General features: G+C 41.5%; 1 protein-coding gene across 2 annotated transcripts in view; it reads left to right on the top strand.

Moving 5' to 3' along the window:
• LOC124606332 (adenylate cyclase type 2) overlaps nt 1-27,495 on the top strand; it is a 338,520-nt gene that overhangs the window by 97,835 nt on the left and 213,190 nt on the right. For both annotated transcript variants that reach the window (XM_047138315.1, XM_047138314.1), the window contains exon 4: nt 22,180-22,291. In XM_047138315.1, coding sequence (XP_046994271.1) covers nt 22,180-22,291 — 112 coding nt within the window. The remainder of the gene's footprint in view (nt 1-22,179; nt 22,292-27,495) is intronic.

Raw genomic sequence — 27,495 nt, 5'->3', positions numbered from 1 at the left:
CTAACGTATTGCTACTATACAGGTCTTTTTTCAAGATGACCGAATAATTGCTCTTATCTTATTAATGATGAGAGCATTTTCTTCTTTGAGCTTCTTATTAATGTGCTTTACGGTGGAAAGTCATTTTTTCATATGGCTAGCAATTATTTTTTCCTTTCGTGACAAGCTCATTAACTTTACAACCAATCTTAGTTCTGGCTGATAGCATTTGTTTCTGTGGATGGCACATTGACCATACCAGCATTGTATTAAAAGGATGTGAATGACATCATGTCACTTAGTTACTCCCTGAATTGCTTTCACACTAAAATTAAATTTACATATGATTTTACGGTAAAGTTAACTTTGACAATTACAAGAAACAAACCGCAACAGATAATGTGTTTCATACTACTTCTTGTCACTCCTTCAAGCAAAAATTGCCGTTCTTTCCCGCTGTGATCGACTGCGTGCTTGAGCTACGCCTATCCCTACTGCTGCTGTTACTGAACTTAGTAAATAAAAGTATGTAGCGGTCCAACACAGCTATCAAGCAAGTCTTGTACAAATACTTCATGAAACTAAAACCAATAAGAACGCCAATTCTTTTACACTTAATAAAAATGATCTTACTGTTAACAAATCATTACAATTCCATTCATAAGTGAGTTTCATATCGTATTGCTAATCTGTTTAAAAAATATGACATCACTGTGTCCTTTATGACAATTAATGCCACCAAGCAGCTATCTACACATTATGAGAAGTCTACAACTAACAACTTTACCAACTCCGGTGAGTATAAAATTCAATGAAATATATGTCCGAGATTTTATATAGGCCACACAGAGGACGCATTTAAGACCCACCTTCGCCAGCACTTGCACAGAAAAGATGGTAAAAATTCATGTATGTCATATTGCACAGAATACCTTGAAGTCAAGACACACACACTTCCTTTATCATCTGTACTGAAACGAAAATTTTGTATGCAGCTGACAAATGCGACAAAATGAGCCGCTTGGAAAAGCTCGAAATGTGTATCATCCCTACCTAAATTCTAAAGACTTGCTGAATGATCAGCTCACATTGAAAATCACACTATTTTTATTGTTTAACATTTCCCTTAACATGATGAAAATTAAACCATTTCATGCAGATTCTAATGTTTGCAATACTTTACGCAGGACTATGTGGCACGTTTTCCATATTACGTAGAAAATGGCCAGTCAGATTTTAGCTAACTTGCGTATGAGCCATAGGCACGCTTTCCACATACGATACCAACTCCTGCACACGCGCTAGGGCGCCTCCCACGCTCTCTAGTCGCTGACACCGAAGCCCGCATGCAGCCTACTTACCTGTCGTTTCTGCGAACTCTCTTCCAGCTGCCAGCCTCGTCTCCAGAATACTGAAATGTACAGCGAACTGCCAATACATCACCAGCCCATAGCGCCACCATCAACTACTAATAAATAAAATTCTATACCAGCTTTTTGTAAGACCTTGTAACCTGGAATCTACGTTTGTAATTGATTAGCGGCTGAGCAATTTTATGTAATATATAACCTCCTTTTTTATTGCTTAGTTATGATGTTTATATACTTCTATAAACGTTCCTTGCTGCTAGCGCACCAACTTGACTCTGTATACAAGTATGATTAATCAACTTAAAGTTATCTGTATGTGATTATTCGAGTAATTATCGCATACACTACGTAAATTCTGCGATGTGTCATGGCATTATGCTTCGTTGACGAAGCCATTGCTCTATCTTTCTGAAGATGATAGATGAATCCGTCGATACTCGTCAAATGAAATAAAATATTCCCATTGAGCAGTTGACGAGTAAATACTATTTTGAGAAGTATAGCACACCCGTTCCACGGAAATATCACCAATGATGGATGAAACGCGAAATTAATCAAATAAGTTATTTCCTGTACGGATGCTAAATGACGTAAACACAAGGCCTTGATTATAGCTGCTCCGTTCACAGTTGCATTTAGAAATAAAGAATAACAATCAAAACTACATCGATTTTTGGCTGTAGAAGCCAGTTCCCAAATAAAAATATACAATTTATTTGGAACTGCAGGACCATGGCCGTCTTAAGGATTAGTGTAGCTGGAGGTGATATAGAATTTATTTACTGAGCTTTTCCTAAATTTTCTTGAAACACTTGGAAATTGGTATTGCAACTTTGTACGGTAATGATGTCGTAGCTATTAGCGACTCAGTCTGAATAACGGCTACATTAAAAGCCGGAACTATCCACGTCCTTCGCTAAGAATTACCTACGTTTTTACATCGAGTCTGGGTACATTTAAGAAAAAAAGGCTCCACCAGAATAGATCTCAAAAGCTTTTTCAGTGGCTGTTCTGAATGTTTATCTTCACCACGCTGTCAAGTGTTGTAATAATTTTGGTATTATCACTAGTTGCGTTGTCATGGTTGCCGTAGGTTGCACCTACAACGTGCTGACATGAGTAAAGTTTCCAACCGATTTCTCATACACAAACAACAGTTGACCGGCGTTGCCTGGTGAAACGTTGTTGTGATGCCTCGTGTAAGGAGGAGAAATGCGTAACATCACGTTTCCGACTTTGATAAAGGTCGGATTGTAGCCTATCGCGATTGCAGTTTATCGTTTCGCGGCATTGCTGCTCGCGTTGGTCGAAATCCAATGACTGTTAGCAGAATATGGAATCGGTGGGTTCAGGAGGGTAATAGGGAGCGCCGTGCTGGATCCCCACGGCCTCGTATCACTAGCAGTCGAGATGACAGGTATCTTATCCGCATGGCTGTAACGGTTCGTGCAGCCACGTCTCGATCCCTGAGTCAACAGATGGGGACGTTTGCAAGACAACAACCATTTGCACGAACAGTTCGACGACATTTGCAGCAGCATGGACTATCAGATCGGAGACCATGGCTGCGGTTACCCTTGACGCTGCAACACAGACAGGAGCGCTTGCGATGGTGTACTCAATGACGAACCTGGGTGCAAGATTGGCACAACGTCATTTTTTCGGATGAATCCAGGTTCTGTTTACAGCATCATGATGGTCGCATCCGTGTTTGGCAGCGTCGCGGTGAACGCACATTGGAAGCGCGTATTCGTCATCGCCATAATGGCGTATCACCCGGCGTTATGGTATGGGATGCCATTGGTTACACGTCTCGGTCTCCTCTTGTTCGCATTGACGGCACTTTGAACAGTGGACGTTACATTTCAGATGTGTTACGACCCGTGTCTCTACCCTTCATTCGATCCCTGTGAAACCCTACATTTCAGCAGGTCCCGTACGGGCCTTTCTGGATACAGAAATCGTTCGACTACTGCCCTGGCCAGCGCATTCTCCAGATCTCTCACCAATTGAAAACGTCTGGTCAATGGTGGCCGAGCAACTGGCTCGTCACAATACGCCAGTCACTACTCTTGATGCACTGTGGTATCGTGTTGAAGCTGCATGGGCAGCTGTACCTGTACACGCCATCCAAGCTCTGTTTGACTCAATGCCCAGGCGTAACAAGGCCGTTATTACGGCAAGAGGCGGCTGTTCTGGGCACTGATTTCTCAGGATCTATGCACTCAAATTGCGTGGAAATGTTATCACATGTAACCACATGTCAGTTCTAGTATAATATATTTGTCCATAGTATACCCATTTATCATCTGCATTTCTTCTTGGTGTACCAATTTTAATGGCCAGTAGTGTATTTGGAACAAACGTCAATTTCTGGCATTGCTGAGAGCGTATTATTGTTACTTTATTTTAAAGTGTGCTGATATAAGAAATTATTGTTTTTATGTACGGTTAAGCGTTTCGATGTATCATACAACTTTTCCTAAAGTCCCCTCTAAAAAATAGAATCACTCGTTTAATTAAAACGAGAACATATTTTTACGGTAAAACTCACATATTTTAAATCATTCAATACATTGTCATTTTCGTATCTATTTTGTTTACCACTAATAATTAAAATCTTAATAGAAATGCCTGAAATATTGGTTTCACTGGTTATCGGTGTCATAAAACAAATGTAGTCAAACCAGTTAAAAGAAGAAACGAAACTATAAGGCAAGAATCGAAAAAAAAATTTGTAATTTTAATTTGAACAGATATCAGCTCTTATGACTAATTTCTCATAAACTTGCGATCTAGCTCTGTAAAATCTCCGTATTTCGATATTGAGTAAACTCGTATGGAACATAGTGGAGCCCGTCCACAATTTCGCTGTCGTCTTTATGCCGTACAGAGGCATAATAAGGCACTTTCATTAACTGGTAATATTAATAAAAAGTTTGAGTTCAGGGGATAACAAGAAGTGAAACAAATTTTCATTAAAATATCAAACCGCAAAGTTTACTCTGCGTTTTACCAACAGGGAGTTAGTGAAATGTTATTAAAGAAAGGAGACGGCAGCACTGACTATAAATCATTTCAAGAGCCAGAGCAAGACCTGAAAGTTTGGGCTTGTGTATTATGTCTTTAGGATTGTTTTGACGCCGACAAGGGCTCTGACTTAAAATTAATCTGCAGACTTTTAAAAGTCAATCAGCATTAGCTGTTCGTGTCTGAGGATGATCCCTTACAGTAATAATAATAATAATAATAACGAAATAAAAACGAAATCTTAAGACAGCCATCGGAACAAGCACAAATAGAACACGAAGTGACACACATGTTAGATATAGAAGAAAAATTTCAGCTGACATATATAGAATACAAAGACACACCTACAGACATTAGACCATTCTTGTGCTCTGTAATACAGTTATTAAATTTTAATAGATTTCAGCGGTGTTGCGTGCCGTTTATGGCGAAATAACGACTTAATAAACTTTTGTAATTGTTCGTTCGCTGTGTTTTATAGAGTTTTCAGTGTGTTGAAGTCGTTAGTAATTTTCGTGCTTTAGTTTTCAACTGACGTTTATTATTCTTTCTAGCGAAATATTTCAGTAAAATTTTCATATAGTGTATTAACATCGCTTAGTGTTACAGTGGTAGTTTTAGTTTATTGGTTGTAGCTAATAATTTTGTGAAGTTTTGCTGGTATTGGTATCGGCTGTGTTGTAGTAGTATTAATACAAGTAGCTGCTTTCTTAGTAGGCAGAGAATTTCGAGACCATTATTGTTAGTTCTTAAATAGTTCTACTGCTGTAACTGAACTTTGGTAACGTAGACGTATAGTTTTTTTTTCAGTAACTGTAAAATTTACCATGAGTGAAAAGTGTGGGCTCTGTCGTAGGTTTGTGAGTAGTGGATTACGGTGTGGGATTTGTTCAAAGTATTTTCATTGGGGGGAATGCAGTAGGGAAGCCAGTGGTCATTTTAGGGAGATCCTCTCCTGGGAATGTAGAATCTGTAGTAGAAACAAGTTAATAGAGGAGCAGGAGCGTAAGATCTGTGCCCTTCAGGTGCAGTTACAAAGCGCAAAGGAGGAGCTAGATAGGTTGAGGAGGGTGAAGGGTGGTGGGGAATGGGAACTGGCAGTTGGCAAGAAGGTAGCTGGGAAGAGGAGGTATTCAGACAGTTTTACTTTGCATACATGCAATAGATACGACCAACTGTCAGAGTTGAGTGGAGAGGAGCCTCGTGTAGCCGTAGATGTAGGTAACTTGCAGCAGTCCTCAGCAGTTAGGAGGCCTAGGTTAGTTGCAAAGTCTAGCAGAAAGAAGGTTCTGCTGCTAGGTAGTTCCCACGGTAGAGGTGTGGGCCAGCAGTTGCAGGAAGTGTTGGGGAGTGAGTACCAGGTCACCAGCATTGTGAAGCCTAGTGCAGGGTTGGCTCAGGTGACTGAAAGCATAGGGGAGTTACGTAAGAATTTTACGAAAGAGGATCAGGTAGTGATAGTGGGTGGAGCAGGGAACAGTCTCGATAGGGACGGGGAATATGATGTCAGTGGTGACTTGGTTAAGATAGCTACTCAAACTGGTGGTACTAATGTGCATTTCGTGCAACTGTTTCAGCGTCATGATCGGCCGCACCTTAATGCGGCTGTTAGGCGCGTTAATGTGGGGCTGGGGAGGGCACTGATGGCGGAGGGCATGGATCACATCTCAGTGGTGCCAGTTGCGTCTATCATTAGATAGTGTTTCACTAGGCATGACCTGCACCTCAATAGGTATGGGAAGGGGAGCTGGCTAAGCTTATAGGTGACAGTGTAGTGGGTGGTGGAGGTGGTAGTGGTATCACTCATGGAAAAATTCCTGTAGTAGTTGGTGTTAGAGCTGCACCATTTTTAGACTGAAGTCAGCTGATAGGTATACCTGCTTAAAGGAAGTGCCTCTAACTAGGGGTTCACCTCCAGAGGATGTAATGTTTCCAAGTACAGAAGGAATTTCATCAAAATATAAGAGCTATTACAGATAAAGTTAGTGAACTGCTAAGAGATGTTAACTCTGAAATTATTGGTATATCTGAGCACCACTTAAATAATTTGATAATTCAGAGGCTTCCTTTACCAGGCTACAGATTAGCTGGCTGTTTCTCAAGGAGTTCCTTGCGGGGTGGGGGAGTGGCTCTGTACGTAAAAAAACAGTATTTCATTTGAGTACATAGACGTATCAAGACACTGCACTGAACAGATATTTGAAAGTTGTGCAGCATTAGTTGATTGCTATTGTTTATAGGTCCCCTAACTCCGACTTCAGAGAAGTTTCGCTTAAGCTAGAGAGGGTTCTTGATTCACTTTGTAGGAAGTACCAGAAAGTAGTTCTATGTGGTGACTTCAATATTAATTTTGTACATGATTGTGTAAGAAAAAGGATGTTGGTAGATCTCCTAAATTCATATGATCTGATGCAAACTGTGTTTTCTCCAACTAGGGTGCAGGGGAACAGTAGCACAGTCATAGACAATATTTTTGTTCATTCTTCATTACTAGATGGGCATTCTGTTAGTAAAAGGGTGAATGGCCTTTCAGACCATGATGCACAAATTTTAACACTAAAAGGTTTTTGTACTCTAACCAATGTCGTATTTAATTACAAACTACGTAGGAAAGTTAATCCAACAGCAATAGAGAGTTTTTCAAAACTTGTCAAGGAACAAGAGTGGCAAGATGTTTATAGTGCTGATAATATAGATGATAAGTACAATGCTTTCCATAACACATTTCTCATGCTCTTTGAGAGTTGCTTTCCCTTAGAACATTCTAAACGGGGTACTAGCAGTAATGGACAGCCCGGTTGGCTGACTAGTGGGATAAGGATATCATGTAGAAAAAAGCGGGAATTATATCAAAATGTTTGACGTAGTCACAATCAAGCTACAGTATCCCATTACAAACAGTATTGTAAGGTTCTTAAAAATGTTATTAGCAAGGCAAATAGAATAGCTAATTCACAGGATAAATTTAAAGCCATATGGTCAGTTGTGAAGGAAGTGTCTGGTCAGCAGCACAAGGTTGACGATATAAAGTCAGTTTGCAGTAACAATATTTCTGTTACTGATAAATCAGATACATGTACAATATTTAACAACCATTTTCTGAGCATTGCTGGTGAATTAAATAAAAATTTAGTATCTACAGGAAATCATACAAATTTCTTAGCAAATGCCTTTCCGAGATTGACGTCTGAAATACTCCTCTGTGATACAGACAAGAGGGAGATTGAGACAATAATCAAATCACTGAAGACTAAGGACTCTCATGGTTATGATGGAGTGTCTAGTAGAATATTAAAGTACTGTGCCGCACATGTTAGCCCTGTATTTAGCCATATTTGTAATTTTTCCTTTAGAAATGGTCAGTTTCCTGAGCGATTAAAGTACTCAGTAGTAAAGCCGCTTTATAAAAAGGGAGAAAGGGATAACGTAGATAATTTTAGACCTATTTCTATGCCATCAGTGTTTGCAAAAGTTATCGAAAAGGCTGTGTATGTATGGTTAATTGATCATTTTATATCGCACGATTTGCTATCAAATGTACAGTTCGGCTTTAGAAGTCGTTTGACAACTGAAAATGCTATATTCTCTTTTCTCTGTGAGGTACTGGATGGGCTAAACAAAAAGTTTCGAACGCTTGGCGTATTTTTTGATTTAACAAAGGCACTTGACTGTGTTGATCACACAATATTGCTCCAGAAGTTGGACCATTACGGAATAAGGGGAGTAGCTCACAATTGGTTCACCTCTTACTTTAGCAACAGGCAGCAAAAGGTCATTATTCACACTGTTGATAACGGCTGTGATGTGGGATCTGAGTGGGGTACTGTCAAGTGGAGGGTGCCCCAGGGATGAGTGTTGGGGCCGCTCCTGTTCCTTATTTATATAAATGATATGCCCTCTAGTATTATGGACAACTCTAAAATATTTCTGTTTGCTGATGATACTAGCTTGGTAGTAAAGGATGTTGTGTGTAGCATTGACTCGGTTTCAAGTAGAGCAGTACATGACCTCAGTTCATGGCTTGTAGAAAATAAACTAACGTTAAATCACAGTAAGACTCAGTTTTTACAGTTCCTAACACACAATTCAACAAAACCTGGCGTTTTAATCTCACAGAACGGGCATATGATTAGTGAAAGTGAACAGTTCAAATTCCTAGGTGTTCAGATAGATAGTAAGCTGTCGTGGAAAGCCCACGTTCAGGATCCTGTTCAAAGACTTAATACTGCCATTCTCACTATTCGAACGGTATCGAAAGTGAGTGATATTTCGACACATAAATTAGTCTACTTTGCTTATTTTCATTCACTTATGTCGTATGGTATTATGTTTTGGGGTAACTCTTCCCATTCTAGAAGGATATTTTTGGCTCAGAAACGGGCGGTTAGGGCAATAAGTGGTGTGAGTTCACGAACCTCTTGTCGACCTCTTTTCACAAGTCTGGGTATTTTGACATTGGCCTCTCAATATGTATATTCCTTATTGTCGTTTCTTGTTACCAATATTAGTTTATTTCCAAGAATAAGCAGCTTTCACTCGGTTAATACTCGGCAGAAATCAAGCCTCCATTTGGATAGGACTTCCTAACTCTTGCGCAAAAAGGTGTGCAGTATACTGCTGCATCCATTTTCAGTAAGCTATCACTCGAATTCAAAAATGTTAGCAGTAATCCACGCACTTTCAAATAGAAACTGAAGAGTTTCCTTATGGGTCACTCCTTCTATTCTGTCGAGGAGTTCCTTGAAAAATTAAGATGATTCTCATTGTATTGCTGATAGCGTTTGCTTAAACTTATGGACTGATTTTCTTTCAGGTTCATGAACATTTATTTTTATCTGTTATTACTTTTTTATGTTGTAAGTTCATGTACTGACACATTCCATGACCTTGGAGATTTTCTCCTCAATTTGGTCCTACGGAACTTGACATTTAAATAAATAAAAAATAAATAAATAAAGAGACCACCAAATAACCCACAAGTCGAAACAACAATAACAACTATCAACACTATCATACGCAACAAAATAAATGAAAATGCAACTATTGAAGAGTTACAACTACTAGTTTATATAGGAGCACTCACTACACTAAATATACACACTAGGCAGAGATCAGAACCAACCAACAGACAGAAGAAACCCACAAAACTAGCATGGCAACACAAGCTACAGATCAGAATAGAAAAACTGAGAAAATACATCGGACAGCTAACACAATTTATAAGAAATGAAATATCAGACAAAAAACGAAAAACGTTAGGTAATATCTCACAACAAGAAGCGATAGAGCAATTAGATGAAAAGAAGTACAAATTACAAGCATTGGTCAAACGACTTAGAAGATCCAAAAAAAGTGAAAATAGAAGGAAATAAAACCAAACATTCAACACAAACCAAAAGAAATTTTACCAGACAATAGATAACACACACATTAAAATAGACAATCCACCAAACATAACAGACATGGAACACTTCTGGAGCAACATGTGGTCAAAACCGGGACAACGTAACAGACATGCACGGTGGATACAAGCAGAAACAGACACATATAAGATGATACCACAAATGCCTGAAGTGAAAATTTTGCAACATGAAGTCACCCAAGCAATTAATTCTACGCACAATTGGAAAGCCCCTGGAAAAGATGAAATAGCAAATTTCTGGCCAAAGAAGTTCACCTCAACATATTCACATCTAACTAAATTATTTAACAGTTACATTGCAGACCCATACACAGTCCCTGATACACGTACAGAAGGAATATCTTATCTGAAACCTAAGTATCAAGCAGACACAGGAAACCCAGCTAAATATCGCCCCATAACATGCCTACCAACAATATACAAAATATCAACTTCAGTCATTACACAGAAATTAATGACACGTACAACACAGAACAAAATTATTAATGAAGAACAAAAAGTCTGCTGCAAAGGCACATGAGGATGTAAAGAGCAACTGATAATAGATGCAGAGGTGACATATCAAGCTAAAACTAAACATAGGTCGCTACACTATGCATACATTGATTACCAAAAGGCTTTTGATAGTGTACCCCACTCATGGTTACTACAAATATTGGAAATATACAAAGTAGATCCTAAATTGATACAGTTCCTAAACATAGTAATGAAAAATTGGAAAACCACACTTAATATCCAAACAAATTCAAATAATATCACATCACAGCCAATACAGATTAAGCGTGTAATATACCAAGGAGACTCATTAAGTCCTTTCTGGTTCTGCCTTGCTCTGAACCCACTATCCAACATGCTAAATAATACAAATTATGGATACAATATTACTGGAACATACCCACATAAAATAACACATTTGCTATACATGGATGATCTAAAACTACTGGCAGCAACAAATCAACAACTCAACCAATTACTAAAGATAACAGAAGTATTCAGCAATAATATAAATACGGCTTTTGGAACATACAAATGTAAGAAAAATAGCATAGTCAAGGGAAAACACATTAAACAAGAAGATTACATATTGGATAACCACAGCGACTGCATAGAAGCGATGGAAAAACAGATGCCTATAAATACGTACGATAGAGACAAAAAATACGAATAAATAATACAAATATTAAAGAAGAACTAAAAGAAAAATATAGACAAAGACTAACAAAAATACTGAAAACAGATTTGACAGTAAGAAACAAGACAAAAGCTATAAATACTTATGCTATGCCAATACTGACCTACTCATTTGGAGTAGTGAAATGGAGTAACACAGACCTAGAAGCACTCAATACACTTACACGATCACAATGCCACAAATATAGAATACATCACATACATTCAGCAACAGAAAGATTCACATTAAGCAGGAAGGAAGGAGGAAGGGGATTTATCGACATAAAAAACCTACATTATGGACAGGTAGACAATTTAAGAAAATTCTTTCTAGAACGAGCAGAAACTAGCAAAATACACAAAGCAATCACTCATATAAATACATCAGCTACACCACTGCAATTTCATAACCACTTCTACAACCCTTTAGATCACATAACATCAACAGATACAAAGAAAGTAAATTGTATAAAGAAAACACTACATGGCAAGCACCCATATCATCTAACACAGCCACACATCGATCAAGATGCATCCAACACATGGCTAAGAAAAGGCAATATATATAGTGAGACGGAAGGATTCATGATTGCAATACAGGATCAAACAATAAACACCAGATATTACAGCAAGCATATTATTAAAGATCCCAATACAACAACAGATAAATGCAGACTTTGCAAACAACAAATAGAGACAGTAGACCACATCACAAGCGGATGTACAATACTAGCAAATACAGAATACACCAGAAGACATGACAATGTAGCAAATATAATACATCAACAACTTGCCATACAACATAAACTAATAAAACAACACGTTCCCACATACAAGTATGCACCACAAAATGTACTGGAGAATGATGAATACAAATTATACTGGAACAGAACCATTATAACAGATAAAGCAACACCACATAACAAACCTGACATCATACTCACCAATAAGAAGAAGAAATTAACACAACTAATCGAAATATCTATACCCAATACAACAAATATACAGAAGAAAACAGGAGAAAAAATTGAAAAATACATCCAACTGCCTGAGGAAGTCAAGGACATGTGGTATCAGGATAAAGTTGACATTATACCAATTATATTATCAACTACAGGAGTCATACCACACAATATCCACCAGTACATCAACGCAATACAGCTACATCCAAACGTATATATACAACTACAGAAATCTGTAATTATTGATACATGTTCAATTACCCAAAAGTTCCTAAATGCAATGTAACATATACCGTACAGTTAAAAGGAAAAAGGAAGTCACGCTTGATCAAGGTCCGCGTCACTTTCCATTTTTAACCAGACATAACGTCTGAGAAAGGAATGAAGATAATAATAATAATAAATGAGTGTGATAGTTCGTGTGAAAGTGCCATGAGTACGTCTGAAAAATGAATAGCTTTCACATCACAACAGATGATGTCACTGCACCGGTCGACAACCAGTGAAGTCTCACCAAGTGGTTGAAATATTGCGTAGTTTGTCACGGCATTGCTGCACATCGCCCTCTTCGTCACTCTCGAATCCAGGCGTGAAGAATAATGTGCTGGAAACAATGTGAGCCCTACCACGTGTGTGCCCTGAGCATCGACCAGCCGAGGTGACTATGTTACTTGCTCCCCATCTTCCATATTTCCTACCAGCAGCACATCATGCGGTGAGGTTCGGCTTTTGCTCGAGCAGCTACAATTCCTACTCAGGTACCTCGCTAAAGCCCATTAGCTGCCGTTCCACGGGCTTTGCGCGGAATCTCTATTTCAGAGTTCCCGCAAATGAAGATATAGGCCTATGTACTTACACAAACAAAACCAGTAGGCATGTTCTAGTGAACAGCACCAGGTATTAACTAATGCTCACGGTTTTTCATTTCTAATCTTGCCGACACATACGTACACAGAAAATAAATGAAGTATACGATGGGTGACAATTAATATTTCTACTTGTCAAAACGCATATGCCAACATTTCTGGTCAAGAACTTACTCTTGCTTGTCACGAGTACTATCGACAAGGAGAGGACACCAAGAGTGTTACTGACTTTTTGAAATCAACCATGTGGAGTTACAGGTTATGGTCCAAGGAATCACATGCAGAAGCCATTCGTCCTGGTTGATCCTCGATTGTGTGTAATCCACAAAAAGTATTTCAGAATCTCCTATGATTCACAACAGCCTTAAAAGTAGCATTAGTTATAAAACGGTGCCATAGTCTAGTTGATAGATTAATTGGCTTGTATACTGAAAGTTGTGGAATCAAATCCGGCCTGGAATAATCCCATTTTGGTACATCCTTATCGAAATATATACTGGTTTAAATAAATTTTTTTCCATTTCTAATCTTTGCCGCAAAGTTTTAATCATATTTTTAAATCTTTTGTTTGCTCTCTTTTCTTCCTCTCATTCTTGTTTATCATTTGAAATGTTTGCTCGTGTGATTATTTATTATTTTCGAGAACTGACTTCGGTTTAATTTCTTCCTTTTCAGCATGTTATACGTGCGTCCATATTACTGCAATAATTATTTTGCTTTGAATTTAGTTTTATTTGTGAAATTTTCTTTTGTTTGAATCTTCATCTGCCGTATTTTGTCCGTGGTGCGGGAATCTGTGTTTTTAATGTTTATAAGACGATTACCATGCAAAAAAGTGTACATCTTGTGACGAAAAATACACTTTTGACGCCATTTTGCACAGCCAGTATAAATAGATTATATTGTCTTTTGGTTTTTAACCGACGGTAGGTATTTTGAAATGTTTAAATATTGCGATACGTAACTATATATAACTCAGAACACATGGACAATTATTTAAAGAAAGAATAAATGGTAATAAAAATTGAAGCAAATAAATAGTTGATAGGACAATTAAAATGAGACGGCAAAGGAATAGAACGAAAAATTATGTCAATTAATTGAACACAAATAATGATCACATTCATTTCGACAAAGATATAAAAAGTTGATTGTAAGCGATGGAAATGGAGCCCACAACCGTCAGCATAAAAGTCAACAGTTCCATAAAATTTCGGGGATGCAGCCGCATAAATTTCACTACATCATCTGATATTGCGGCTGTATACTGTCCAGCCATCTCCAGAGTGAGCCGGGTGACTGCCGCTCCAGCAATTGCTCCGTCGTTCCAAACCCGCAGGCCGCGTCACTGTATCTGTGGCCACATGTGCAGTGGAGCGGTCCGCGGGTTTAGAACGACGGAGCAACTGCTGGAACGTCAGTCACCCGACTCACTCTGGGGATGGCTGGACGTGAAATTGATCCTGCAGCACGCCAGAAATTTTATGGAAGAATCATTGTGCCGCGAAAATATGAATACGCACTAAAAACAAATAGTTTACCTGCTAGACTATGGCACCGTTTAAATTCCTATTTTTTAGACTCTTGTGGAACATAAGAAATTCTGAAATTTTTTTTGGTTGATACTTGCAAAGCCCACCAGGGTGTGTGGCTGCAGGACTGTAAATAATTTGGTGCACATGAACATCTTTCAGTTCACTACGTGAAAACATTACTCTGTGATACGCATCTTAGATTATAAAGAAAGTAGGAGAGTATGAAATGGAAAGAATGAAAGACAACTTTCGATATACGTAGGCACTAAATCAATCACAAGAAATCGCGGATTGGAAAAGGTAGGGTTATTCCCGGTTTCAAGAACGGGAAAAACAAGTACTGCAATCTTCCTGTGCGAGCTTTGATTTCTCTTATATTGCCATGATAATCATTCCTCGCTAAGTAGGTGGGAGCCAACAGAATATTTTCGCATTCGGAGGAGAAAGTTGGTGATTGAAATTTCACGAGAAGATTCTGCAACGAAAAACGCCTTTGTTTTAATGACTGTCAACCGAGCTCATGCATCATGACCGTTGCACTTCCTCTTTAATCGATCTGTTGCATTTTCTAAATGTTCTACCAGTAAATCGTAGTCTTTGGTTTGCTTTACCCACCACATTATCTATGTGACCGTACCAACTGAAGTCATTCATAATTGCAATCCTAAGTATTTAGCAGAATTTTGCAGCCTTTAGATTTGTATGATTTATCGTGTAATCGAAATTTAGCGGATTTAGTACTCATGTGGATAACTTCACACTTTTCATTATTTAGAGTCAATTGCCCCTTTGTGCCCTATATAGCTACCTTGTCTAAATCATTTTGCACTTTGTTTTCATCATCTGATGACTTTACAGGACGCCAAATGACAGCGTCATCTTAAGCAATCTGCTCAGATTGTCTCCTAAAACGTTTATATATATCAGAAACAGCAGAGGGCCTATAACGCTTCATTGGGTGCATAGGCACACGCAATTTGATTAGAAGACGCTTGTGAGTAACGCTGTAGAAAGCCTTTTGGAAACCTAAAAATACGGAATCCATTTGACAACTCCTGTCGACAGCGCTCATTACTTCATGAGTATAGAGATCTAGTTGCATTCACAAGAACGATTTTTCCTGAATCCCTTCTGATTATTAGTCAATAAATCGGTTTCTTCGACATAATTATCATCGAACCCAGAATATGTTCCAAAACCCTACTGGAAATCGACGTTAGTGACACGGGTCTGTAACTTGGCGGATTACTTTTCTTTCCTTTCTTGGGTATTGGTGTAACCTGTGTAACTTTCTAGTCTTTAGGTGCAGGTCTTTGGATGAGCGAGCGGTTGTATATAATTGCTAGATATGGAGCTACTGTATCGGCATACTGTGAGAGGAACCTGACTGGTATGGAATCTGGACCGGAAACCTTGCCTTTATTAAGTGGTTTAAGCTGCTTCACTACGCCGAAAATACCTACTTCTACTACTACGACTGCACAGAATTAGTTGCTGGAAAAGCAGATACCATGCTGAAATTCTTTGAAAAAGTCTGAAGGAAATGTAATTCACACACAGAAAAAAATAAAAATTAATCTATAAAATTAAGACTAGAAGAGAAGCTTTGTGCGTTACAGAGTGGTTTTCTGTTGAACTTGAGAGAGCGTACGTTCCAGTAAGTGTTAGGCTATATATAAATTCCTCCCACACACACTTCTTTAAATGACAGTGACGGGAAAATCAAGGGAATTACAGCTTACATAGGTCTACAGTTATTCTGACTACACATCTAACGTGAATGGAAGAGGAAAGGGACTGGTACAGGTGTTTTTAAAGTTTAGTTGGTATGTTCTTCGATAGAAGTATTATGTTTTTGCATTTAAGGTGATGAGTGGATGGTCATTGCATTTTTACTTAGATTAGTCCTAGCTTTAATAAATAATTCAACTTCGTATAAAATATTTTTCTTTGTCCTTATTCGTTTTCAGAGAGTCAATCACACGGGCACTTGAAGAGAAATATTGTTTTGCGTTTTAATTGTGGTAATGGAACGAAATTATTTCACATTCTGAATATGTTAGCGATAAGTATATGTCTATCACTTGTCGAGTTTTCCGATGCAATAACAATTTGTCCATTTTATTTTCCGATACATATTAACCGATCTGCTACAACGTCAATGGAACAAGGAGCAAATGACGACATTAGACGAAACAGTTCTTGGGCGAAGCGATTCAGCGGCAATTTTCTCGTAATTCCTGTTCAGTTGCAAAATGCTTCACAATTCATAATATGACTGTTAGCGAATTGCTCTTAATTGTACCGTTGCGTAAATAATTGCACTATTATCGAACAAAAAGGCTGAATTTTGAGAAATGGTATTAGCGTCTGTAATTTTCGCTGTTGCGTGTGTAATAAGTATTGAATTCCGTTGTCGCATTTCTGATTAGCTCTGGAAATTAACTCTGTTGTCCTTTACGTCATTGGCCTCGTGTACAGCAGGTTATTCTTGAACGCAGGTCAGTCAATAGTGGGCAGCATTTAGCCGAGTACTTGTTCATTGAGTACAGAACTAGTGCAGGTTAATCACTATGTATTTTCATTTTTTTAGTTGTAAAGCGTTCTATATGCCTTAGACTGTGTACTGGATAGCTTTCCGTATATTGGTATAATACGAGGGTTGTCCAGAAAGTAAGTTCCGATAGGTCGCTAAATGGAAACCACAGTGAAAATCAGAAACATTTTATTTAAAGGAGTTATCTACACTTTCCAGATACATCTCTACATAGTCGCCGCTCCGACTTAGGTATTTATAGGAGCGTTATACCATGTTTCCAACACCATCGTCATAGAAGGCTCTCCGATAATTACCAACGCTGGTCTGTAGTGCGTAGCCTCTGCCCAAATGTTGTCTTATTATCCAGCATTTCATGTGAACAGAGATGATACTCAGAACGAGCCAATTAGGACTGTGTTGTTGGTGATCGAACACTTCCCATGGAAGCGTCTTCACTGCCCCTGCAGAGTGCTGCTGATAATTGCCATGAAGAAGGAAATGCGTGGCAGTTGTGTTAGGTGGGCTGCATTCATTAAGGCGAAGCCTCTCAGCAGGCCTTCCTACTTGGCGGGAGACATCGTGGTTGCAGGCACCTTTACTCCCTCACAGTGCGCTCACAGCTGAAAAGAGCGTCTTGATGCGATCGACGGGTATACTGCCCAAAACGTCTGTGAAAAGCCTCGTCCGGTTTTCACTGTGGTGTCCATTTCGCGACCGATCGGAATTTACTTTCTGGACAACCCGCGTATTTACACTACTGGCCATTAAAATTGCTACACCACGAAAATGACGTGCTACAGACGCGAAATTTAACCGACAGGAAGAAAATGCTGTGATATGCAAATGATTAGCTTTTCAAAGCATTCACACAAGGTTGGCGCCGGTGGCGCCACCTACAACGTGCTGACGTGAGGAAAGTTTCCAACCGATTTCTCATACACAAGCAGCAATTGACCGGTGTTGCCTTGTGAAACGTTGTTGTGATGCCTCGTGTACGGAGGAGAAATGCGTAACAACACGTTTCCGACTTCGGTAAAGTTCGGATTGTGGGTTTATCGTATCGGGACATTGCTGCTCGCGTTGGTCGAGATCCAATGACTGTTAGCAGAATATGGAATCGGTGGGTTCAGGAGGGTAATACGGAACGCCGTGCTGGATCCCAACGGCCTCGTATCCCTAGCAGTCGAGATGACAGGCATCTTATCCGCATGGCTGTATCGGATCGTGCAGCCACGTCTCGATCCCCGAGTCAACAGATGGAGACGTTTGCAAGGCAACAACCATCTGCACGAACAGTTCGATGACGATTGCAGCAGCATGGACTATCAGATCGGAGACCATGGCTGCGGTTACCCTTGACGCTGCAACACAGACAGGAGCGCCTGCGATGGTGTACTCAACGACGAACCTGGGTGCACGAATGGCAAAACGTCATTTTTTCGGATGAATCCAGGTTCTGTTTAAAGCATCATGATGGTCGCATCCGTGTTTGGCAACATCGCGGTGAACGCACATTAGAAGCGTGTATTCGTCATCGCCATACTGGCGTATCACCCGGCGTGATGGTGTGGGGTGCCATTTGTTACACGTCTCGGTCACCTCTTGTTCGAATTGACGGCACTTTCAACAGTGGACGTTACATTTCAGATGTGTTACGATCCGTGGCTCTGCCTTTCATTCGATCCCTGCGAAAACCTACATTTCAGCAGGATAATGCACGACCGCATGTTGCAGGTCCTCTACAGGCCTTTCTGGATACAGAAAATGTTGGACTGCTGCATGGCCAGCACATTCTCCAGATCTCTCGCCAATTGAAAACGTCTGGTCAATGGTGGGCGAGCAACTGGCTCGTCTCAATACGCCAGTCACTACTCTTGATGAACTGTGGCATCGTGTTGAAACTGCATGGGCAGCTGTACCTGTACACGCCATCCAAGCTCTGTTTGACTCAATGACCAGGCGTATCAAGATGGTTATGACGGCCAGAGGTGGACGTTCTGGGTACTGATTTCTCAGGATCTATGCAGCCAAATTGCGTGAAACTGTAATCACATGTCAGTTCTAGTATAATATATTTGTCCTATGAATACCCGTTTATCATCTTCATTTCTTCTTGGTGTAGCAATTTTAATGGCTAGTAGTGTACAAGTGGTGGAAACTCTTCCGTTAGCAAATGTGATGCACGTGTGAGTCATAAACTTGTATATGGTGGAGTCTGATGAATTAGGTGGTCGCAATATGATGGGCAAATACACCGACGGAAATAAAATCGCAGCAGCAAGAACGAGTCGTGCGACATAGACGAAAAGTGGGTGGTGTGTTTCTACAACTGAAAGCTGATGTCCATTCAAAAGTCCCACCAGTCGCATACGAGTGGTACTAGTAGCTCCACCATGAGGATGCAAATCATCTTTTCTGTAACTACACGCTGTAACGGTTGTAAGCGTCAGTTACCTTTGAGACTGGACGTGGTGGGTTGATGTTAGTCAAGAAGGCCTTTAAGACGACAGGGACGCTATTATCAAAGCCTCACTGAATGAGTAAGAGATTGTGTAGTAGAGATATGGGAAGGTGGATGTTCCTTCTGTGATCTTGCAGGAAGACATGGCCGGAATGTAATCACTGTACATGACTGCTGGCAGCGGTGGTCGGGGGAATGTAGGGTTGCAAGAAGACTAGGCTCCGGACGGCCACGTGGCACTACCGGAAGGGAAGACCACCGTGTTCGGCGTATGGCTCTCGCGCATCGTACTGCATCTGCAGCAGCAATTTGAGCAGATGTTAGCGCCACAGTGACACAACGAACTGTTACAAAGCGGTTACCTCAAGGGCAGCTCCGAGCCAGATGGCCTGTAGCGTGCTTTCCAGTGAACCTAGACCACCGCCATCTGCAACATCTGTGGCATCAAGTGAGAGATCATTGGAGGGCAAGGTGCAGGTCTGTTGTGTTTTATGATGAAAGCTGGTTCTGCCTCGGAGCCAGTGTGGTCGCGTGCTGGTTAAAATAAGGTTAGCTTAGGACCTGCAACCAGTCTATCTGCGTGCCAGACACACTGGACCTACACCTGACGTTATGGTCTGGGATGCGATTTCTTATGACAGCAGGGACACTCGTGGTTATCTCGCGCACCCTGACTTCATATTTGTATGTCAGTCTCGTGATTCGACCTGTTGTGCTGCCATTCATAAACAGCATTCCAAGGGATGTTCTTCAACAGGATAACATTCGTCCACATATCGTTGTTGCAACTCAGCACCATGTACAGAGTGCCGATATGTTACCTTGGTCTGCTCGATCAAGATCTGTCTTCAGTCGAGCACATACGAGATACCATTTGACGTCAGTCCCAGCGACACTCACAAACAGAGTTAACCGTCCCTGTATTGACCAACCAAGTGCAACAGGCATGGGACTCATCCCACAAACTAACATCCGGCGCCTGTACAACACAATGCATGCTCGTTTGCATGCTTGCATTCAACGTTGTGGTGGTTGCACCGGTTATTAATATACCAGCATTTCATGTTTGCAAGTGCTTATCTCGCGCTTACATTATCTTGTGATCTAGCAGTGTTAATCACTTAAATATGTTAGATAGACAAATGTATTCCGCAAAGTTCATTACTCTACAAAAATTATTTTTTGGTGTAGCTTTCCTTCGTTAATTTACAAAGGGGAGCATCGTGAATTACCATACGCTTGATCATACAATGTAGGCGGGAGTCGGAAAGTTTTATACACTCATGCTCATAAATTAAGGATAATTGCAGAATGTAGTGCCACGCAACGTGGCACTACCCAAAACTGTCGCTAATAGCATAGGCACATAGGGAACACACACGACACAGATCTGTAAGGCCACGGTATTGGTGATGAGTTGTGAAAACCGTCCCGAAACACATCTGCTACAAAACGCCACTGTTTCTTGCGCATGTACCCCGACATCAATATGGGATATGATCACCATGCACAGGTACACAGGCCGCACAACGGTTTGCCATACTCTGGATCAGGTGATCGAGCAGCTGCTGCGGTATAGCCTCCAATTCTTGCACCAGTGCGTGTCTAAGATCCTGAAGTGTTGTAGAGGTTTAAAGACGTGCAGCGATACGTCGACCAAGAGCATCCCAGACGTGCTCCATGGGGTTTAGGTCTGTGGAACAGGCAGGCTACTCCATTCGGCTGATATCTTCTGTTTCAAGGTTCTCCTCCACGATGGAGGCTCGACGGGGCCGTGCGTTATCATCAATCAGGAGGAAGGTGGGACCCACTGCACCCCTGAAAAGTCAGACATACTGGTGCAAAACGACGTCCCGATACACGTGACCTGTTACAGTTCTTCTATCAAAGACATGCAGGGGTGTACGTGCACAAATCATAATCCCACCCCACTCCATCAAACCACGACCTCCATATAGGTCCCTTTCAAGAACATTAAGGGATTGGTATCTGGTTCCTGGTTCACAGCAGATGAAATCCCGGCGAGAATCACTGTTCAGACTATAGTTGGACTCGTTTGTGAACATAACCTGGCACCACTGTTCCAATGACCATATACTGTGTTCTTGACACCAGGCTTTACGGGCTCTCCTGTGACCAGGGATCAGTGGAATGCTCCTTGCAGGTCTCCGGACGAATAAACCATGTCTGTTCAGTCGTCTGTAGACTGTGTGTCTGGAGACAACTGTTGCAGTGGCTGCGGTAAGGTCCTGAGCAAGGCTACCTTTAGTACTCCGTGGCCGTCTGCGGGCACTGATGGTGAGATATTGGTCTTCTTGTGCTGTTGTACACTGTGGACGACCCGTACTGTAGCGCCTGGACACGTTTCCTGGCTGCTGGAATCGTTGCCATAATACTGAGATCACACTTTGTGGCACGCGGAGGGCACGTGCTGCGACCTGCTGTGTTTGACCACCCTCCAGTCGCCCTAGTATTTTACCCCTCACAACGTCATCAATACGTGTTCTTTGAGCCATTTTCAACACACAGTCACCATTAGCGCGTCTGAAAACGTCTGCACACTTACACGCTGCACTGTACTCTGACATGCATCAACACACCTCTGCCTATGTGGACTGCTGCCAGCGCCACCGTGCGACGACCGCAGGTCAAATGCACCGCATGGTCATACCCCGAGGCGATTTAAACCTGCAGACCGCTCACCAGAGCGTTGTTCCACCATGTATCAGCATTATCCTTGATTTATGAGCATTAGTGTACATCGATCACGTACCATACGCTTGTTTGATTCAATGTATCCTCTCACAAAATTTATTGCAATAATGTGCCCTTACTGTTGTTTCAGCATCCTGTACGCAGACATCGTCAACTTCACTCCGCTGTCCGAACAGCTGAGCGCTTCGGACCTGGTCAAGACTCTCAACGAGCTGTTCGGGCGGTTCGACCAAATAGCGCAGGTGAGTGGCCACTCAAAGCATGTCTCCAACAAGACGCAGTGAAGAACAATAAGAGTTCAAAATACGATGGTTCTTAGTTCTGTGCGATGTCGGAGAATAGGAAAACGTGGAAAAACTTGGGAATAACTTTAATTTTTTGTTACCCGTGGAGAACTAATTAGACTGTTTGAAATTTCACCAGTGTTTCAGTTTGTATAGATAAACTTGACTCGCGCAGTAAGTACTTCCGATAGAAGGAGCAAGCGCAGGCGACGTGTTTATCAAAAATTTGTACGCCAATGAGGGCGATAACGGGTGCAGATTCGCGGTTGTGGCGGCGATGTCAAATAAAATCATCACCAACGTTACACTTAGTGCGTTTGTTTTGTTTCGGGATGTGGATCCAGCTGTTCCTTTCCAATTACCGAAATATATGCTATCGCAAGTTATTCAATTTTATGCCGTATAGTTCAATTTTTTTTTCACTCGCACGGTAGGTGATCAGTATGATCTGGGAGCTTGCGTCCGGAACGACGCCAAATGGAACAATGAAATAAAGCTTTGAGGGAAGTCAGCGGTCAGACTAACATTCATTGAGAGAATCTGAAGGACGTACAGCCTACACCATGAAAGTGATAGCTTTCGAAACCAGTTCTTGGGTAGTGGTTGTCAGTCTCTGACCTTTACTAAGTAGTGTTTACAGATGAGATAGAGAAGATCAATCTTAGAAGAGCTCGTCTTCATGAAGGGTTCGCGCCGTCAGTGTTAGAGCGTTACGCAGATGCTTTTTAAACTGCAGTAATAGACGCTCCGAAGTGTGGCTGCTATCGTGGTGGGACTTCTTGTTTAAACTGCGAGAAACACATCCGAGAAGAGTCCAGAAAGGTATTACACGTACTTCCCTCCATATACACTACGCGGATTAACAACAACGATAAAAATCATAGAAATTCGAGCTTCATACTGGGTCCTTTTCGCACAGTGCAGATGCACGCTTCCTACGACGCCGTGCGGGAGTCAGTTGAGGCTGCGACCAATGAGATTATCGGACAGGTTTCGCTATGTATGTAATGTGCGGCGTATGAGAATCTGGGTTAGAATGGAAGTTGAGGCGTAGCGCCGTATAACGATCCTGCCTTGGAGGCGGTTAAGTGGGAGATGTGTCTCAGAGCTGGATAGTGACAGATGGTGACGCGAGACTGGAAGCGCACGTAGTTTATGTATCAGCCGATAGAGGACAATATTTGATATGGGGACTGTGATTTTAGTTTCGATTGTGCCCACTAGAGTGTACTAAAGAAATAGAATATTTTTCATAAACCGTTCTAGTATCTTCATAAAGAATTATTCTGTCTTTTTGTGTATGTAAAATGTTAGAAATGTGTTTTAGCAGTATGAATGATGCGTGAGTGTGGTTTAAGGTTAATATGAAGATAATTGTTTGACGAGTTATGTAGTAGCATTTAGTGTGGGAACATTTCGAAGAGGTATGGATATGGACAAAGGGGATTTTTGTAGAACAGATTTGTAAAGTAAGTTTATGGTAAAGAGAAAGTTAATACAGGTATAAATAATTATAGTAAACAACTTTATGCATAAGCAAAATTTCAGCATATTAGATAATTACGTCGGTAAAAAGTGTAGTCGTTAGGTTTACTATTTTGCGATTGGTTATTGATGAAAAGCGCGGACTGACGCGGGAGAATGTTGTTTTGCTATTGGCTGTTGAGTAAACTGACCAATGGTAAGGCAATATTCTTCGCGCGCCTTTCTCTGCTGGTAGAAAAGACTGAGAGTATTCTAGAGAAGAGTCGAAGCCTAGCCATGAAACAGTCGGACGTGTGTAGTAGTAGTTCCGATGGAAATGATAAGTTGCCGGATCTAGCAGTGTTACATACATCAAAAGTGTGGTAAAGTGACGGCATAATTATTCCGATGTGTGTGACGAGAAAAGACATATGTTCCGCGTCGCGTATTGAGCAGGTCGGTGGCTAAAAACTGTGACTGCATTAGGTACCGACATACTTAATATTTGGCGAGCATTCTCAATCAAAAACAATCAGTGTTTTTGTAGCTATTACGTTTTCGGGAAATGCAACACCATAAACTTGCTAACGTGAGTGAAAAGGATTGTGAGTGACTGTGTTAAGACTAGCACGGGATTGGCAGTAATACTTGTTCACGTAAGTTTCAGAATACATTAATTGAGGACAAAATTTCCAACCTTTCATTTGTGTGAAAATTTTCTCCCGAAACGTAGATTAGTGACGTAAATTGCAGCCTGCTTCACGTCGAAGTACAGTAGGTTTCACTCGGCTTTCCTACTGATGATCTGCTGAGACAATGTTCACAGGTAGGTCCAGGTTCGTCGTAAAAGGACGGAAAGAACCGCACCGCCGCAAAGTGTGCTCGGTTATCCGAAGTGATTAAGGCGACCATTCGCGAAAATTGAGAAGTCCTGGTTCTGTGTAAATTTTCATTTGTCGCCATTGGATTTATTTCAGTGCTTGATTGCAGTTGATGTTGGAATTTCTCTTTCGTTATCAATGTTTTAATGTTTAATTCTTCATGCAGATAAAGTTTTAGATTTATCATGGAGACTGTAGTGAGGAGAACGCACTTGAAGGAACTAAAGTGTTTCATGATCTTCTCAGCAGTGTCTGTTGACCTTTCCATGGGTCTAGTGGAATGAGTAACTCGCCAGTCAGTAGACGCATGGCCAGTAGAAGAAACAGATTTCTTGATTGTCAACATATTCAGGTTCGCTATACCATGCACGCTCATAAAAGGGCTCTGTAACAAACTGAAATTCAATAACTTTTCCGTCCCTCTGTACACTCAGCTTGCGGAAGTAAGACTGGTATCTGACAAGGGAACCTCCCCATTGCACCCCCCTCAGGGAAGACTTGAACCAAGGACCTCTCGTTCCGCAGCTGCTCACGCTAACCACGGGACCACGACGCTCCTGAGCTCACACTATCCTTGTGCCTATGTTGCACATGGACTACTCAGTTTGTATATTTTGCTTATTTTTTCATAGTTCCACACAACTTCTTCCTGTTTTCTCGATTGATCTGTGTTCAGTTTTTCAAGGCCTATCCACTGTGCCAACTTATAACTAAATCTGAGGTGGGTGCGATGGGGAGGTTCCCTTGTGAGGTTCCCATCTCCTGCTTTCCATGTTCTTCATTTCACTGGCAAAACTGAAATTAGTGAACACAACTGAACACTCGGTACATTCTTATTTTCAAGTAAATTGAACTCTTGGGTTAATACATCACATACATGTTTTGAAATTTTCGGAAAACACTGTTTTCTACATTTTCAGTCTTCACCAAGAATTTGACACATTGCTTTTATGCGTTTACTCGCATCATGAAGTGTAGCATGTTTACGTGTTTTGTTTTCTCTAGTCTGATAAATAGCTGTAACATTTTCATAACTTTCTCGGTGAATGTCGATGATGAAGTCTTCTCGGGTTATGAGCCGAATCAAGGCGCCTTCTGCGGTAACGTTTCAACACGTTTCCTACTTATCATCTTCAGGCGGAGTGTCAGGTTCGTGTCCTGTCCGGTTCCTTATAGCCGATGGACCGCAGGTTCCTCTGCCTCGTTTGCGTCGGTAGCGCCAATCGCACACCTCCGGAGGGGGTGTCGCTGCTTCATGTGGGGGGGGGGGGGAGGGGGAGGCAGAGTCGTGGCCGGTGGTCGTGGGGGCTCCCTGCGTGCTGGAGGGTGCGGGCGTCGCCTCCAGGTGACGCCTGTCCATTCCGTCTGCTGCCTTCGCTGGTTTCGCATTGGAGCGTTCTTGTAGTATTTTTGCAATCGCTGCATCCCCTGCGCTGCTAAGTTGGTAACCGCTATCTCGGTTGACAACGTTATCATGGTCTTTTATCTCCACAGCCTCTTTAAAGATCGAATCCCAGAACCCTTTCGCCGTGCACATCAGCTTCGTTTGTTCGAAACCAAACATATGGTTTTCCTTGAGACTGTGTTCCGCCACTGCAGATTTGTCCGTTTGGTACGAGGTGAACGCTCCTTACGTGTTCTGAGCAGCGCTGGGAGATAGGTCGCTGCGTCTGGCCGATGTACTGTTTGCCACACTCGCATCTGATGCTGTAGACTCCAGGTGTCTGTATTTTCATCTACATCTACATCTACATCTACATGGTTGCTCTACAATTCACTCGTAAGTGCCTGACAGAGGGTTCATCGAACCATTTTCATACTACTTCTGTACCATTCAGTTCTCGAATGGCGCATGGGAAAAACTACTACTACTCCTCCCGAACAGGCCATGAAGGCCCAACGTAACCGACCGGCCGCCGTGTCATCCTCAGCCCACAGGCGTCACTGGATGCGGGTATGGAGGGGCATGTGGTCAGCACACCGCTCTCCCGGCCGTATGTCAGTTTCCGAGAACGGAGCCGCTACTTCTCAAGCAAGTAGCTCCTCAGTTTGCCTCACAAGGGCTGAGTGCACCCCGCTTGCCAACAGTGCTCGGCAAACCGGATGGTCACCCATCCAAGTGCTAGCCCAGCCCGACAGCGTTTACCTTTGGTGATCTGACGGGAACCGATGTTACCACTGCGGAAAGGCCGTTGGCGCGTGGGAAAAAGGAACACCTAAATCTTTCCGTTCGAACTCTGATTTCTCTTATTTTATTATGATATTCATTTCTCCTTTCGTAGGTGGATGCCAACAAAATATTTTCGCATTCGGAAGAGAAAGTTGGTGATTGAAATTTCGTAAATAGATCTCGCTGCAAAGAAGACAGCCTCTGTTTCAGTGACTGCCACACCACCTCGCGTGTCATATCAGTGACACTCTCACCCCTATTGCGCGATAACACGAAACGAGCTGCCCTTCTTTGCACTTTTTCGATGCCCTCTGTCAATCCTACCTGGTAAGGACCCCACACTGCGCAGCAATATTCCAGCAGAGGACGGTCAAGTGTAATGTAGGCTGTCTCTTTAGAGGGTTTGTCGCACCTTATAAGTGTTCTGCCAACAAAGTGCAGTTTTTTTTCGCCTTCCCCAGAATATTATCTATTTGCTCTTTCCTATTTAACTTGCTCGTAATTGTAATTCCTAGGTATTTAGTCGAATTGAGAGCCCTTAGATTAGTGCGATTTATCGTATACCTAAAATTTATCGGATTTCTTTTAGTACCCATGTGGATGACCTCCCACTTTTCTTTGTTTAGTGTCAATTGCTGCCTCTCGCA

The sequence above is a fragment of the Schistocerca americana genome, chromosome 3 (genome assembly GCF_021461395.2).
Source record: "Schistocerca americana isolate TAMUIC-IGC-003095 chromosome 3, iqSchAmer2.1, whole genome shotgun sequence".
Lineage (NCBI taxonomy): Eukaryota > Metazoa > Arthropoda > Insecta > Orthoptera > Acrididae > Schistocerca > Schistocerca americana.
This window is presented reverse-complemented; position numbering and strand designations above follow the sequence as displayed.